At 44.2% G+C, this 17,755-nt stretch overlaps 1 protein-coding gene across 2 annotated transcripts in view; it reads right to left on the bottom strand.

Moving 5' to 3' along the window:
• Nucleotides 1–2,299: 2,299 nt before the first annotated feature.
• Nucleotides 2,300–17,755, bottom strand: part of DENND2A (DENN domain containing 2A) — a 143,211-nt gene continuing 127,755 nt past the window's right edge. For both annotated transcript variants that reach the window (XM_037836022.1, XM_037836021.1), the window contains exons 15-20: nucleotides 11,000–11,177; nucleotides 9,214–9,255; nucleotides 7,840–7,957; nucleotides 6,751–6,996; nucleotides 5,030–5,116; nucleotides 2,300–4,007 (exon numbers count right to left, since the gene is read on the bottom strand). In XM_037836022.1, the coding sequence (XP_037691950.1) occupies nucleotides 3,976–4,007; nucleotides 5,030–5,116; nucleotides 6,751–6,996; nucleotides 7,840–7,957; nucleotides 9,214–9,255; nucleotides 11,000–11,177 (703 nt within the window). In that variant the 3' untranslated portion in view covers nucleotides 2,300–3,975. The remainder of the gene's footprint in view (nucleotides 4,008–5,029; nucleotides 5,117–6,750; nucleotides 6,997–7,839; nucleotides 7,958–9,213; nucleotides 9,256–10,999; nucleotides 11,178–17,755) is intronic.

Here is a 17,755-nt window from a genome sequence, read left to right as displayed (position 1 = left end):
TGGCCCAATGCTGTGTAAACTGGCACTAGGCCTCTGTTAATTGTAGCCAGAGAGAAGTTTAGAGGTTGGCAGCGGAACCACACCCAGGTGCTGGGTGAGGGCGAGGTGAAGTTAATTGGCTTTACCAGGTGCAAGCAGTTAAATGGCCCTTCTCACCTACCTTTTGCTTTTCTTAACCTTTGCTCAGGCCTGAAATCCTCCCTTCCTCCTCTGCCCATTTCAGCCCCTGCTATCCACATAAGTCCAGCTTAGATTTCTTATGAACTCACATCAGCTCTCCATGAAGTCTAAGCTGACCCCTCCAACTCCTGCCAACCTTGCTCTCCTCTGAACTCATTCTCACAGTGCTCATTTTCTCAGGCTTCTTTGGGGCTTGCCATACATTGTCTTGGGATTACTTTTCAAGTGTATGCAAGGTATCTAGAATAATGGGACCTTTTTAAAAACTAATTTACCAGGTTTGACCTACCCAAATGAGTATGGACCCTCTGTGGGGCCTTGGAAGCTTATACCCATTACACTGATGTTTTCATTCTTCAAGGCATTTTAGAAGCTCTTTAGAAGCTCAAGACATGGGGTGGGGTGGTGTTAAAGGCTTATTTCCAAAACTTGGCCCTAAGATTACTGTCAGTGAAACTTAAGGAAGAATTCATACATAATGGATGAGATCAGTCTCCTAAAGAAATGACTCACCAAAGACAGAATTCTGGTAATGTCTGGATGAAGACAATTGGGAAACCCCTAGCCAATCAAGGGTTCTAGACAGGTCAAAGTGAGTCTCAGGAGTCTGCATTTCAAACAAGTATCCCAGGTGAATCTTGAGAAAACTGGGTCCTCTTGGAGGTATGACTGGGAGGTAGCAGATATATCTAAGAAAATTGGTACCTGTCTGAAAAGGAAGGAAGCATAAAAAAGAGGGGAGCTGAGAATCAAGAAGTTGGCAGGGTTATCCAGCACTACCTGGGGGAAGAGAAAAAGGATCTGGCGGGCAAGAGAAATTCACCCTTTCATGAGACAGAGAACGTCTGTCAGGCTTCCCCATCCCTCCTCAGGAAATGTCCCTCACGACTCGCTGACCCCCTCGGCTCTGACTTCAAATTCACCAAGCCATCTATGATTATCCATAGAAAGGCCCATCCCCCTTGGTAAAGGACTACCTTGGCTTCGTGTTGTATACATCCATGTCAGGGGGCTCACAGCCTGGGGAAAGGGCCTGGAAGACCCTCAGGACTATCGTGAGAAGGGCTTATTTGTTCACTGTTGTTTTTAAGCTTTGGAAATTCAGCAGTGACATGATAAACACAGTCCCCTCCCTCATGAAGCTCACCGTTCTAGTGATTAAACAACATACACGAAAACCTTAACCGAGGGATGGGCAAAAATGAATGCTCAATAATGGGCAGTTTATTATTAACTGTCTGAGAGGTAAGAAGTTTTTGTGATCATTTCTAAGAACGCCTTCTTCCTCGGTCCAAGCAGCCATGATGGTGCTGTCTTCTCCCTCAGGCTAAGATATGCCAGTTGGCCTTGCTCCCACTCTGCCCTTCTCCTGCCCACCAGTGTCTACGATAATCCATAGCAATAAAATCCACTCAGCAGTACTATGGCAATTTTTTTTTTATGACTGTAAGGTTTACTGTGAATTGAAAAACAGTAATGGAATGCTTGTAAGTACACATTCTTCATGAAAAAAGGAGACTTTTAAAATTGGAATTATTACATATCTTGGTTCTTGGACAGAGGGGTTGGCATGAGGCAAGGCACAATGTTTGAGTGGTTCAGCATGCCCATACTTCAAAGCCACAAATGGGTTTCTAAACCCAAACAGTATGACCTATCAAGGATCTGCCCTAGGTTGTGGGCAGGCATCACAACTCTACTTCTTTTTTCTACCCCGACCATCCTCTGCCTAACCTACCACTTTGCATGCTGCAGACAATTTAATTGGTTTAGTTTGTACATATGCAGAATAGGATGGGATGAATGTGTAGAAAGGGGGATGGAGGGGATTTCCAGGGTTCTGATGATCTGTTTTTTAGATCTGGTTACTGGTTTCAGGATGTGAGAGTTTGTCAGGCTGTATATTCATGATTTGTGCACTTTTCTGTGGGTATATTTTACTTCAATAAGAAATCAAATAAAAACTGGGCAAGGGTCTAAAATACTTATACAAAGATATTTTTCTCAATGCTCTTTAAGATATTCAAAACTGCAAACATCCTGCATGTATAAGCGTAGAGGAGGGGTGAAAAAATGTCTGGTATATCCATAAAATACAATATTATGCAGTCGTTAGGAATATTGATGAAGATGTATGTTTATTCACTTGTATGTATTAAGTAAACAATATAATATAAAATAAGTTAGAAAAGAAGGTATATCCCAAAATATTAAAAACGATCATCTCTGGGCAATATAAAAATCTGTAGAATACTGTTAATAAACTTAACTAATCTGAGGACCTTGTTAAATAAAACTTCCTCGAGCCCCAGGCTCAGATTCACATCCCCCATCCCCGCCCCCAACCACACATACCTATCCAGGTTAATTTTTATGCATAGCTTGGTCCCTACCATTTTTGGGGTATCTTGGACCCCTTTGAGAATCTGACATAAATTATGGATCCTCACCCTTGAAAAACAGATGGACATGCCAAATCTTGGATGCGATTTGGTGGGGGTGGGTGGTGAGGGGTGGTCTATGACTCCAGTTTAGAACTTCTGTCTTGTGGCCCCGTGGGCCCCTGCCAAGGTTGGAACACATCCCATTTATGTGTTTTTGTCGAGGTTACTGGCTGCCATTAGCAGGATATGCAGGCAGTGGGTTGGCTGAGACGGCCCCTGGAGGCCTGCTTCTGAGAAGTTGCTAGCACTGCACACCTCAGGCTCTTCCACCTCCCCACTATCTTCCCTGCAGGACAGTTCGCAGAATGCAGCCTTCTCCTGCATGCTCCCTGCTTCTGGTTCAGAGGAAGCAAGCTGCCCTTATGGCCACATAAGTCTAATGAAGTCGCCCCCAAAGTTCTGATCCTCTTTGTTGCTAACAGTATCGAAAACAAATGTCCCTAACATTTATTTTGCACATATACCATTTCATTTATATTGATCTGGGTCCCTCGGGTGAGATGGGAATCACATACAGTATAAATGGGAATGAGGACAAGGTAGTGGCTTATGCATTATACGGTGGGCTGAGAACCCCAAGGACATTTTATTAACAGATCTTACGAGGGGATTTCCTCTTTTTGTATGTACAGATTAAAGTCATGGACTGCTGTGGCATAGATAGTTCCATGGCTTCTAAGAGAAAAAAGGCCGTCAAAAAAGCATGGGTCCATTTGGGATGGGAAAAAAAGGTCTTGGCCACCAGGTGGCATCACTGACTGGCTGGAAAAGCAGCTCATCCCATGAAGCCAAAAGCTCCTGGTTCTTCCTTTCAGCTCTATTCCAGCAGGGGACACACACCCTGAAACCTGCCGCCCTTCCTCCTTCCTCCGCCCCTAACCTCCTGCATTTGTCCCGAGTTCCGCCTAGGGGAGCTCCTTTGTTCTAATTCCCTGGTCTTTCCTCCTTCCCAAGTCCTCCTTTCCTCCTGGCTCCAGCTGAGCTGCCAGACAGGATGAACAGGGAAAGATGAAGTAGGGCAGGGTAGATTTTCTTAGCTCTGGCATAATAAAAAGAAAACCCAAACACTTTTCTTTTTTTAATATCTAATATTAAAAAAACGAAAAAACCAACAACCAAAACAACCTATTTGAATGTCGGCGACGCGCCTGTTCTCAGGTGCCCTTTCCAGAGCTGTTCTGAAGAAGCGGGGGCCTTCTGGCTCTCCAGTGTGGGCCTGAAACCATCCTGGGCTTTATCCCAGCACCTGGGGCAACCAAAGATCCAAACCTTTCAGAAAAGCCAACAGCAACTTTTCTTAACACATGTGGTTGCACTCGGATGTAATTTTCTCTTGAGGCTGAGCGGAGAATTACTTCTTGTGGAGAAACTTCATTTTGTTGCCTAAAAAAATAAAATGAGACCATTTCACCAGGCAGACAGAGGAATGAATTAAATCTTGCCCTTTTCTTCCCAGATGTGGTGTGGACAGCTGTGGCCTCCCAAGCTACTTCCAGGACCTCATCCCTGTGCCCTGGGGAATTTGGAGGCAGGGGGATTCACCCTTTCTGGAGTTACCCCTGCCCTGAGCTCTTCATGAACCTACCCCTTCCCTAACAAAAAGGCATCTTAAGATCACCAAGCTTGGAGCATTTTGAAAGGAAGAATGCCAGAGTTGTAGAGGAGGGTTTGCTTCTGAAATGGTAACAAGAGAAGCACTGAGTATAGCCCATCCCTAAGGAGCCGGGTGGGAAGAAAAGCTCCAGGAGCAGGGGTGGGGAGAGGGTACTTTCCCTACAGGAAAGACAGTGGAGAGGTGGAAGAGCCTGAGGTGTGCAGTGCTAGCAACTTCTCAGAAGCAGGCCTCTCCTACAAGAGGCACAAACACATCGCCTCCTGCTGGTCCTCTGGGTGCTCCCCACCCCACAGCCTCTTCCTTACTGCCTGCTCTTCATTCCTCTTTTATGCTGTCTTCTTCACCCCCCATTTTCCAGTAAGAGTCTTTTTATAAATTAAACCACATTTCTGATAATTCTTACATTTCTACTTTCCAAGGGGGAATTTGGAGGCCAGTCCAGGTCGTCTCTTTTGATTGTTTCTTTTTCTGCCCGAGTCCCTTCTCTGGCTCCATTCAAGCTTCCTAAATTCAGCTCCCCAGAAGCGTAAAGCAGAAGGGAAGAAATAATAGGGAAGGAAGATAGCAATATAGCGCAAGGGCCAAATAAAGGCAGGGAGGAGGGGATAGTTTGTGTCCTTTATTTATACTTGGGGAGCAGATTAACAGAGCTAAGAAGGCCAACTGATCTTATCTGCCCAGCAGACTGTTGGGTCTTGAATTACTTAGGGCCCCTGCTCCAGGGGGGTAGCTGGCCAAGACTACAGGACAACTGAAGACTGCTGCCTGGGTCAGAGACCCTGGGACTTACCTAGTCCTTTCAGGAACTTATTGACCCCGCTGTGTTCTCCACTGGGGAGTGTTTCCAGGTACTCTTGGGCTCGGACCTCAAACAGACCTGTTGACAAGAAAAGTCCCAGGCTTTTTAGTTCCTTCTCTTTGCAATTCTCAACATAGCCATTTCTTCATTGCCATAAAAAAGAGAAACCTTGCTTCTGAGAAGAAACTGCTCCTATAAACCTGCTCCGAATCATAAGGCTTATAGGCATTTTTATTATCCTTATAATTGCCCAACCTTGTGCAGTAACTCTTTTTGGAAAGCTGCAAAGCCAAGCTGTGCACGAAATCCCATTTTTATTCAACAAACACCTACCAAGCATTTACACTGTGCCAGGCACGCAGTTTCAAAAATGAACCAGATGGTTCCAGCTCTCGAGGAGCTACCCGTATTCTTCTGTTTACTCGTGTTCTCCTTTAAGAGGGACCCTGGCCAAGCCACCTTAGCTTCCCGGGAATCCATTTCCCACCTGTGACCTCAGGAGGCTGAACAGGTGATCTTTGGGGTCTGAGGCTCAGATGCTGCCTTCATTCCTGACCGATCTGCCAGGGACAGAGGGTCCCTTTCATTTTACTTTTAAGATTTTCTGTCTCCCACCTCCCTATCAAACCATGATCTGTAAATATATATTTAAATGTACCCAGCAGCTCTTCCATTTGAAAGAATCCTTTCATCAGGTACATCGCGTGACTCATGCTCTCTGAGGGATTTTCTTTTGTCCTTTCAGATAGGACATATCAGAATTACCTGAAATGTGGAACATTCTTTGCAAAGAGCTCTGGGAATGTAGGGCTTTGGGTTTCTTAACTTAGTCTCTTTGTGTTCACAGCACCTTGGGGCCAAGTGCTTGGCCGGAATCTTCTCTTGCTCTGCCTGATTTCCTCAGTGTGCAGCTACTTCTTTCCCTTACTGAGGTTTAACTTCAATCTGTAACAGCCTTTACCAATGTTTCTAGTTTTTAGATTCCCCCAAAGGGCTTAAGATGATGTAGGAAAGAAGTTGTAATGATTTTTCCTCTTTTCTCACCCCTTTCCCTTCCTTCATTCCTGGAAATATGATGGAACTAAAGCAGAGAGGGATAGAGAGAAGGTAAGAGAGAAAAGAAGAATTCAGAGGAAAAGAGAGAATGAGGGAGGAGGAGTGGAGGTCACTGACTGTGAAATCAAACGAAAGCCCCCCCAGTCCAGGAGAGGCTGCTGCTGCCCTTCGCCCATCCCCATGGTGCCCCCCACTGGGCATCGCAGGTATTCACACATCACGTGGGGAAGGCCCCTGACCGTCCTCTCCTCCACCTCACCCCAACCCACTCCTGCCTCTTGTTCCCCACCCCGTACAGGGGGAGGAAAGAAGGGCAGAAAGGGCAAGAGGAGGCCTGAAGAAAAGGAGACGAGGGGCAACAGAGAGAGGAAGGAATGTTGTGGAGAGTCTCATCAAGTTGGACAGAACATAATAAAAGGAGGATCTGCCACAAGAAACTGGAGTGATTCTGGGAGAGCCTAGTGACGGGGCAAAGAGAAGGAAGGTCAGAGGAGGTGGGCGGGACATCTGGGGTGGTTTTCACCAGCTCAGATGTGGCATAAAATGAAAGTTCTCCAAAGGAGGTCTTTCCCCATGACCTCGTCCCTGTTCACCAGCCACCTGGAGTCTGGGCATCCCTAGCTGACTTGGCCCCAACACGGAAGACGCCCCCTAACCCTTGGCATCCTGCCGGCGCAGCTCCCGCTCCTGAATGAAGCCCCGAAACGTCTGGGTTTCCATGAAGACCTCCAGGAAACGGCGGAGGCTCTTGGAAGAGACGGCTTTGCGGAAGGCCTCTCGCTGCAGGGTCCTCTCTTCACGCTCGCCCAACGTCAGGAATAAGGAGTAGTGGCCCACAATCTCCACGAAGAAGCGGACAAAGGCTTCTGACACCACCTCGTTCAAGGGGCTGGAATCGGGGCCTGAGCAAAGTAGAAAAAAGGCCAGGAAGGGTAAGGCCAGAGGGCAGAGGGGCTTAACCAGAGCTTCTGAGACAAGCCAACTGGCAATAAATGTAAATGTTAGTCCCCTCAATGTTGGACTGTAATTATCCACAAAAAAAGTTACCCAAAATTATTGTCATGTCTTCCCCCCTTTAAACAGATGTTTTAGGACCCAAGTGGGGGAGGCAGGGAAAATTTTCCCACAATTCATTGATTGTATGAAATCCAGTTTCTCTCCTTGCATGTGTTTGTTGTCCATTTTCCTAGTTAGTCCAGTGTCAAGAGGAATGGATGGACTGACCATTTGTCCCCTCTTGGGGATTCAATCACATCCCCGTTAAAGACATATCAAGTCCTAACCCCTGGTCCTGTGGTTTGTAAATAGGACCTTTAAAGGTGTTGTTATTGGTTAAGGTGTGGACTCATTTGTGAACAGATTTTCAAAGATTCTATTTAGATGAGTCCAAATTGAATCAGGGTGAATCTTAATCCTTAAGGCTGGAGTCCTAATAAGCAAAGAGGATTTGGACGTGATCGGTCAGTAGAAGGCAGAAACCAGTGGACTCAGAGGAGCAGACACAAGGAGAGAGAGCTTGCTACGGGACAGAGGAATGCCGGAACTCTGCAGGCTCCAGGAGAAAGTGTCGATGTTGGACTTCTAGCCTCCAACACCTCAAAGGTAATACATTCCTTTGTCTAAGCCAACCATTGTGTGGTATATGTCATAGCAGCCCTGGCAAACTATGACACCCCCCACCCCTAGCCCTAATGGGGGGACACGGCAGGCAGCAGATGCAGTTTGGGAGGTGGCCAAGCAGTTACCATGCCTACAGTCCAGAGGCCCTTCGTCCTGGTCACTAGCCAGGTCATTCCTCTGTTCCAGGATGTGTTCCAGGGCTACCTGAAGCTTCCGGGGCAGAATGGAATCCTCGTCATCCATCTGGAAAGCAGAAAAAGCAGGTGGGCTACCACCCCAGAGCTTCTGGGGATGGTGGCCGTATCTGGCCAGCAGGACACACTGGGTCCACCCCAGGGCAAGCCTGGCTCAGTCCCGGGGCTTAGCGGAAGGAATACATTTTAGAGTCAGAGGTCAGAGAGTTGAATCCTGATTCCATTTTTTTTACAAGCTCTGTGAGCCTCAGTTTCCCCATCTGTAAAGTGGGCTACCAATAGCTACTTCATTGTGCAGACTAAAGTGCAGTGCAATTACCTTGTGAAAGGGCTTAGTGCTTAGTGGATATGCCATAAATGTTTTCCACTGCCTCCACCCTGAAGGGTGTCTGGTGCTAATCGGGGGGATCTGGTCTGGGAAAGATGATCAGTTGGATCCAAAGCTGACCTTATGGTCTGGGTCTAGAACAGGAGGGCCTCTGGGAAGGAACTCTAGTTTCATTTGGCACTGGGACCCTGTGGGCCTTTGGGTAGTGAAGGCAGATGGAACTATGATCAATTATAGGATTAACATTACTAAACTTTTTGGCAATGTGGCAACTCCAAGTTTAAAAGCGATCTGTCAGAAAGCCCAGAAAACCTTTCTGTAATTATTCTTTGCAAGATCTGATGGGAGTTACTCCTCTCTGGCAAATGATGAAAAGAAAATTAAAGGTGTATTATTTTCTCCAATAATGAAAGTGATTTACAATCATTATAGAAAATGCATGAAAAGTATCAAGACAATTTAAAATCACTCTTAATCTGTCTCCCTTTCAGTTTCCCACCCTGAGACAAACAGTGTTAATATTTTTGGTGTGTTTATCTTTCAGTCTTTTAAAGATGCAGATATACACATATTTTCTTTCTCTTTTCCTCTCCCTCCCCCTTTTTAAAACCACAATCAAAATAATCTGTATAATTTTTATGTCCTAATTTTTTCAACTTAAAATTTTATCATGAATATTTCCCTTTGACATCAAATATTCTTTAAAAACATGTTGAAAAAGACAAGTGCCTACAGTTATAACCTATATGAAGATCCTAATTGTGAGGATACCATTTTGTGACAGAACACATGGAAATTAATCCTTCACCAAAGCCCTCCTCTTTGCTCCTCCTGTCTCATGTTCAGTCCGACTCGGCCAGCCTGTTTGGCACTCCCAGTCCTACCAGGGAGCCTTTCCAGAACAGGAAAGCTGAGCCCCCAAACAACAAAGAGGTGAAAACAGAGAGCAGCAGGCTGAAATCGGCTTTCTTACTCACCTGTCTAAGGAAGCGATTGTTGACGAGGTCAACCACAAGGACCTACAAGAAGAGAGGAAACGGGACTATTACCACCACCCGGGCTTCTGGAATACGCACACGGACTTAGGAAGGCTAAGGCTTTCTTCCTCCTTGGCACGTGGAGGTGCAGCTGGGCTGGAGAGGGGAGCCTGGCCCATTTGTGGTTTCCTGACATTGCCACTGTGGCCACAAACGATGCAGAGGGGAGGTGGGGGGCAGGGGCTTTCCTGAATTGCCTGCTTTCAACAGGAAAACCACAGGCTGGGACACGTTTGCTGCAAGCTGAACTCTCTGCCCTCAGACTCACTAGGACAGAACTTCTCAGACTTCTTTTGTGTGTATATATGTTTGTGTGTGTATGTGGGATACTGGGGTAGAACAAAAGATGCCAGAGGTCACCCATTTTTGTTCCCACTCCCTACCCTGCAGGCTTTTCCCTCCTTTTTCCTCCCAGCTACCCACTTAAACTTATCATTTCTCTTGGTGGGAAAGAAGGGTCCATGCATCTCAGAAGGAGAGAAATGCAGAGGAGTGGGATCCAGCTGCAGGTGGTGGGTTTTCATTAGTTAAAATGAATTGGGCTTTCGGGATAAAGCACCTCCCCCCTCCTCCTCAGAATGGGGCTGAGACCCTGAATCCAGGACCAGCGTGAGACAAGTGCCTAAGGTGCTGAGTTTAGAGAGGCATTCATTCTGGGGTCAGGCAAGGGCTGATCCCTTGCTTGCACGACCTTGAGAGTGAGACCCTCTTTCAGACCCTGGCCTAAGCCACGCTGTTATGGAGGAAGGGCCAGGGGTCTAGATGGCTAGCACAACGGCTGGCAACACATGGGCTCAAGCATATCCCAGAGACCCTGCCCAGGAGCGAGGGAGGCCTCTCCTTCCTTGTCTAACATACCCTTCTGGGGTTGAACTGAATCATATTAGAGGTCACAGGGCTCCAGACAAACTCTGGAGTTCACAAACCCACACGCGGAAACCTGAGACTGATGCTTAATATTGTCAGGGATGCAGCCCCCCAGGGCACTTAGAGCAGCTGCATCTGGTGAGATCCCCCTTCCCCAGAGCACCTTGGGACGTAGGGAGAATTTTAGGGACAGGGCTCCCCTTGGTGGTTCAGGCCTGGGCAGCACCATTTAGTCCCTACGGTTATCGCTTTGCCTGCTGAGAAGTTCCCAGCACTGTACACAGGGCCAGTGACTATCCAGTGGAAAGGAGCTGTGTGTGACCACAGAAATGCCAAGTGGGATCCCCCTACTTGGCTTCTTATCTGAGAATATAGAACTTGATAATCACAAACATTCTGGTTGTCTTTTAAGGTGATGTGAACGAGGATCTATTTATAAGAGCATAGTCTTTGTCAACTTTGTCATTAGCCAAAATAAAAATTCCAGTAACTGTCAGCTCTCCGTGTTTTTTTGTTTGTTTGTTTGTTTGTTTGTTTGTTTTTTTGCCCTTAGCATTGGGGAGTGGGAGGAGAGAGAAGGATAGGGTAGACAGCCGTTTGTCTTAAGAGCCCTGACATCCAACAAAGTTGGATTTTGCTGCCCTTCTCGATAGACAATTCATTTTGAAGGGAAAAGTATCTTCGCAGTTGCCGAGGTTCTCCTGAGTCAAACTTTAGGAGGGACTTATCTCACAGACAGAGCCATGTTGTCCCTCTGCTCCACTGACACCACTGGCCCTACCTGCTTGCAGGGCGACAGCCAGCACCTCCCTCTGCTCTGGGCACAGCAGGGAGGGAGACGACCACCCCAGGAACTCACCTCCTCCAGAGGCAGCTCCCTGAGCAGCGGCAGCGAGCTGGAGAGCAGCCCGATGAGGAAGGGGGTTGGCGAGCACACGATGTCGATCATAGAGGGCGGCAGCACGGGGATGTAGGTGTGCTGCCAGGCGAAGGGGTAGATGAGCGCCACCATCGCGTGGCAGCACTTGGACAGGGTGCTGCAGCCAAGGAGAGAACAGAGAGAGGAGGCTGTTGCAGGGAGGGGCATGGAGACAAGGCACTGCCAAGCCCTGGAGCTCTGGCACATCAGGGCCTCTCCAGGCCCCCGGGTGGGCAGTCTCCGTGGGAGAGGGCTGGAGAGAAACGTTTAGACTCACTCCCAAAGGCATGTTGCTTACAAAAGGAGTCATGTGTGTCTTGGGTACATCATGTGATTCAGTTCCAACCCACTGAGCTTATGCCAGGGGCTTTAAGACACAGCCAGAGGGATTAATTTAATGCCCCAGGTAGTATTTATTAGTCTGTTTTCACATGGGACGTTTAGCTTAAATCATTCACCCCTGCCCCTCATCCTCCCTCCCCAGCAACAAACAAATAAAAACAACTAAAGCCTATTTTCTCATGTATGCTTATTTTCTTCTTGGAGAACTTTCAGATTCTTACACCCTGGTTTTAAGCTTCTTTGCCTTACGCTAAAATTTACTCAGCCAAGTATATATATGTAAATACAATTGGGGAAAACTAGGAAAACAACTTTGGTATTCAGATGTCAGCAGTGGACTCCTAATTGGTATGTTTTATAAAAATGAAATTCATATACATTTACCCCTTAGCTAGAATTCTGGTCAAAATATTCTAGATAACCTAGGGCTAATCCTCTTAAGCACCAAAGCTCAAAAAATAAAGTGGTGAAAATGGGAAATTTAATATTGTGCATATGTTACCACAATAAAAAAAATTTTGCTTTTTTAAGAGGAAAAGATGGTTTATTTTACACTGGCAGAAAGCAGGGAAAGTTTTCCCAAATCTGCTTCCCCGGGTGTCTTTTTAATTGGGTTTTATACCCAGGTTCAGAGACAAAGAGAGGTAATTATTCAATTAACATGCAACAAGAATGATAGATGAAAGGCTATCTATATCTAGGAGAATTGGGGCAATCGCCCAATGATTCTTTAACACAATAAAAAATTTTTTTAAAACCTGTACAATACAAAGAGTGAACCTTAATGTAAATCAAGAACTTTTAGTTAATAATGTAAATATAATAAAATTGGTTCATCAGTTGTAACAAATGTACCATACTAATACAAAATATTAATAATGGAGAAATGTGGGGGGGGGGACGGATGTATGAGAACTGTTACTTTCTGTAGGATTCTTTTGTAAACCTACAACTGCTCTAAAAAATAAGTTAAAAAAATAAAAATAATATTGAGATAAATATCAGGAGTCTCTCTTAAGACTAATGATCATAATGTATCTTTTATTAGCCAGCAGTGAGACTTATTAATCACTATCCACAATGCATTGCACAGGGCCTGGATTCATGCTATTTGTTGAATGAATAAACGAATTAGTTAGGGTTATGATTTTGACTATCAGTTATACCGTACTGCAAGACAGTGCAAGCAAGGTAAGTGAGAACTGATGGGTTTTGAGAATGATTCCCTTTCTTCTCTCATTCTACTAAACTGTTTCTAAAATGTTATGGGATTGGAAACTTTAGAAGCTTGTTAGAATTAAGTATAATATAAGAATAAAATAAAAATAAGGGCCCAGTGGGTTCCCCCATGAGTACAATGTGTCATCTTCAGTGCATGCTTCCTGTGAGCAGCATGTCATTTGTTTGGAAGCCTTTTGAACTTTTGCCCTGGTTCTCCCCCTCAGCCATACTTCACTTAGGTAAAGTCACAAGGAAACTGAGTTCTAGATCGATGGGTACTCCTTTACTAGGTTTCCATGATGCAGGGTGTTGGAAATAAAGCAGTACCTGTAAGGGAATAAATGCTGACTCGGTTCTGGAGGAGAAAAGAATTTATTTACGATCTTGCAAGAAAGGGTGCACAGCGAAAAACATAGTGGGCTGGCATGCAGGAGGAACAAAATGGCGATCTTTTAATCTCCTATTCCTAATGCGCAAGTCCCTTCCCTGTTTCCCCATTGGCTGGGTACTACAGAGGTTACAGCCTATCCGAGAGAGCCAACTAGCTCATTATTGAGATTTTGAATTGAACAGCCTATCTGAGAGAGTACATTCAGTTTAAATTTCCTGCTGGGAGTTCCCGCCTCTGATCTTAACCCATATCTTTTTACATTCCAGTAACCATGGTTATTTTTCCATATAAGGAGCTGGCGCAGATTCTCTCTTTCTTCCCTTTACCACAGGGCTTGTTTAAGCTGGTTCTGCCTCCATTTTCCCTATTCCATGCTGTCTCTATGTGAAAGCTAAACTTAACCCTTTTTTACACGGGGCACCTGTAATATTATTATTAAATTCTCCCTTTCCAATGAATTCCAATCACTTACCCTTTCCAAGTGATTCCCCTTGAATCTAGCACCCCCTGAAACATCCTTAAAATATACACTAGCCCTCTTTTCCCTCTCGCTCTCATTTGGAGGCCCCCGAGCCCGATAAAGGTAATACTGAATCTTGCTTACTTATCTGCATAAGTCTCCTAACCTTCCAGGTGCTCTCTTTGGAAATCATCATTCTCCTAACACCCACCAGAGTCTGAACTACCTCTTAGTAGCAAAGCATCCACATAATTCACTGATACTGTTCACTGATATTTTCTTTCAAATGATCACCCTCAAAATGAGAAAGCTGTTACCCCAAGCTTTCATATCACTATAATACCTTCTTTATTAGCTGAGCAAGTGTGAGACAGTATAATGAAGTTAGGACTTAACTAAGGAAAGCAATATCAATTCAGTCAGCAGCTTGGGGTAGACGTGACTTCTACGCATTTCAAAGGATCTAGGTCTACATTTTCTCTCAAAGCAGGGAAACTTTTATCTTAAGGGATCACATTCTCCTAAATCTTCAAGAATGTTAATACTTTTAGTGAATTGCATACCATTTGTGTTTAATTTCTGTGATCTAAGATCACAGAATGTTGTTGAATTCAATTTGTTGTAAAATTTCTTATTTTATGACTAATACCTGTTCATGGGGGCCAGTCTACATGTTTATCTGCTCATGTAGTATAGTTGTTAGATTAATGACTCAGAAAATTAGAAAAGCACTAAAATGTAAATTAGAATAGTTGCTTCTAGAGAAGGTTTTTCAGACTGCAATTTGCAGCCTATTAGTGAGTCCTGAAATCATCTGCTGGATCATGATCAGCAGTGAAAACAAGAAGAATAGAAAATAAGAGCCCCCACCCCCACCCTGTGATAACTAACTGTGTGTATGTGTGTGGTGTGAGTTTTGGGTCTGGATGTAAAATGGATCTCTCATTGTGGACTGCAATAAAAAAAGTTTGAAGTCAGTGATTTGGACTAGAGAACTGGGAGGTGGGGGCAAGGAGAGAGATAAAAATGAGCTGGAATTTTGACACGTTTCATATTTTACGTGATTGTTGGCTTTCATTTCCCTGTCCCTTAAAAGAGTCCCTTAAAAGAGATCTTAGTCATAGCATAAAATCTGTAAGTAAAACCTGCGGATCCAAGTCGCAAGATCCCCCTCCCCCATAGCCCAAGCTGCAAAGCCTCCTGGTGTCAGAGAGCTCTCTCCCAGCAAGCGAATATAGCTCAGCTGAGCTCCAACTGGGGTTTTAAGTAGCGAGTGTGAACTGCTCACTACAGGTACGCATCCCCAAAAAACAGACAGAGGCTTTGGGTGACGACTGACCTTGGAGAGCTGGAGGGTCGCCTTGGACTAGGTCTGAAGGGGACTATCTGTTTCTTTTTCGGCTCAGTGGAGAAAGCCCCAGTCATTTTCAGTTTCCAGGGCTGTGACTCAGAGAAGGGTGGAGACAGCACAAGCAGAGAGAGAGACCACTGAAATGCTAATGACCTCCCCCTAGGGGGTCTATCTTCTCTAAGAGGAAAGGGGTGGGGCCCTTTCCATTCAGAACCAGACACCAGAGCCTGGGGGAACACGGCCACACCTCCTCACACCAGTCAAGAATTATAGGCTAACAGGCATCACCTGCTGGGCAGAAAAGCACAGTGATCTGAGGCATCACAGGGTGGAGCAATTTTCTAAGACACACCCTCAGGGAAACCAGATACTGAATATTTCTTCCCTCTGGAACCTGAGCCTGTTCTGGTCTGGGAAAACCTGATTTGGATAACCAAGGAAACCATACCCAGGCAACAGAAAATTACAACCTACACTAAGAAAAACAAAGTTATGGCCCAGTCAAAGGAACAAACGTACACTTCAACTGAGATACAGGAATTTAAACAACTAATGCTAAATCAATTCAGAAAGTTTAGAGAAGATATTGCAAAAGAGATAGAGGCTGTAAAGAAAACACTGGGCATACATAAGGCAGAAATCAAAAGTTCAAAAAAACAACTAGTAGAATCTATGGAAATGAAAGGCACAACACAAGAGATGAAAGACACAATGGAAACATAAAACAGCAGATCTCAAGAGGCAGAAGAAAACACTCAGGAACTGGAGAACAAAAGACCTGAAAGCCTACAGGCAAAGGAGCAGATGGAGAAAAGAATGAAAAAATATGAGCAACGTCTCCGGGAACTCAAGGATGAAACAAAGTACAATAATGTATGCATCATTGGTGTCCCAGAAGGAGAAGAGAAGGGAAAAGGGGCAGAAGCAATAATAGAGGAAATAATTAATGAAAATTTCTCATCTCTTATGAAAGACATAAAATTACAAATCCAAGAAGCGCAGCGTACTCCAAACAGAAAAGATATGAATAGGCCTATGACAAGACACTTAATAATCAGATTATCAAATGTCAAAGACAAAGAGAGAATCCTGAAAGCAGCAAGAGAAAAGCGATCCATTACATACAAAGGAAGCTTAATAAGACTATGTGTGGATCTCTCAGCAGAAACCATGGAGGCAAGAAGGAAGTGGTGTGATATATTTAAGATACTGAAAGAGAAAAGCCTCCAACCAAGAATCCTATATCCAGCAAAGCTGTCCTTCAAATATAATGGAGAGCTCAAAATATTTTCTGACAGACAATGAGAGACTTTGTGAACAAGACACCTGCCCTACAGGAAATACTAAAGGGAGCACTACAGAGTGATAGAAGACAGGAGTGCGTGGTTTGGAACACAATTTGGGGAGATGGTAGCACAACAATGTAAGTACACTGAACAAAGATAACTATGAATATGGTTGAGAGAGGAAGGTTGGGAGCATGTGAGACACCAGAAGAAAGGAGGAAAGATAAAGACTGAGACTGCGTAACTTGGTGAAATCTAGAGTGTTCAACAATTGTGATAAAATGTACAAATATGTTCTTTTACGAGGGAGAACAAGCAAATGTCAACCTTGCAAGGTGTTAAAAATGGGGAGGCATTGGGGGAGGGATGCAATCAACATAAACTAGAAGCTGTAACTAATAGAATCATTGTATTATGCTTTCTTTAATGTAACGAAGGTGATATACCAAGGTAAATGCAGATAAGAGGGAGGGATAGGGGAGGCATGTTAGACACTTGACATTGGTGGTATTGTCTGATTCTTTACTCTATTTTGATTTAAGGTTATTTTTCCTTTTGCTGCTTCCTAGCTGTCATTTTTTTTTTTTTTTCTCTTTCTTTTGCCTCTCTACCTTCTTTGACTCTCCCTCCTGCCTTGTGGAAGAAATGTAGATGCCCTTATATAGATAGTGGTGGAGGTGGTGAACACATAAATATATGACCATACAGAGAACCATCGATTATTTACTTAGGATGGAATGTATGGTGAGTGAACAAAACCATATAAAAAAAAATGGGTTGATGACAAAACCTCGAGGGCAATATACTGAGTGAAATAAGCCAGACACATAAGGACAATTATTGTAGGGTCTCACTGATAGGAACTAATTACAATATGTAAATTCATAGACATGAAATATAAGGTACCAAGATATGGGACGAGGCTTAAGAATGGGGAGCGGTTGCTTAGTATGAGCAGAATGTTCAATTAGGATGAACTTAAATGTTTGGAAATGAACAGACATGTCGGTAGTAAGATGTGAGAATAACTAACAGTGCCGAGTGGAGAGGTGAAGCTCAGAGTCATATATGTCACCAGAAGAAAAGTTGGAGGTCAAAAGATGGGAATGTATAAAACTGAATCCTATGGTGGGCAATGTCCATGATCAACTATACAAATACTAGAAATTGTTTCCATGAACCAGAACAAATGTATGACAATACAATTAGAAGTTAATAATAGAGGGGCATATAGGGAAGAAATATATACCTATTGCAAACTATATACTACAGTTAGCAGTATTTCAACATTTTTTCATAAACAGTAACAAATGTACTACACCAACACTATGAGTCAACAATTGAGGGGGGTTGGTTAGGGATAGGGGAGGATTCGAGTTTCCTTTTCTTTTTTTCTTTTTTCATCTTTCACTTTATTTCTTGTCTGGAGTTGTCTGAAAAGTTTCTAAAAATTGAACAAAAATTAAGTGTGGTGATGGATGCACAGTTGTATGAGGGTACCCAGGGGCAAGTGATTGTACACTTTGGATCTTTAGATAATTGTATGATATCTGAACAATCCCAATAAAAATTAAAAAGGAAAAAAAAAAAAAAGAGATCTTAAGGAGGAATTCCCTGAATGAAGCCTTTTGTATGAAACCCATTC

This window comes from Choloepus didactylus, chromosome 5 (genome assembly GCF_015220235.1).
Source record: "Choloepus didactylus isolate mChoDid1 chromosome 5, mChoDid1.pri, whole genome shotgun sequence".
Classification (NCBI taxonomy): Eukaryota; Metazoa; Chordata; class Mammalia; order Pilosa; family Megalonychidae; genus Choloepus; species Choloepus didactylus.
The sequence above is the reverse complement of the archived record's forward strand: the minus strand, read 5'-3'. Positions and strand labels throughout refer to the sequence as shown.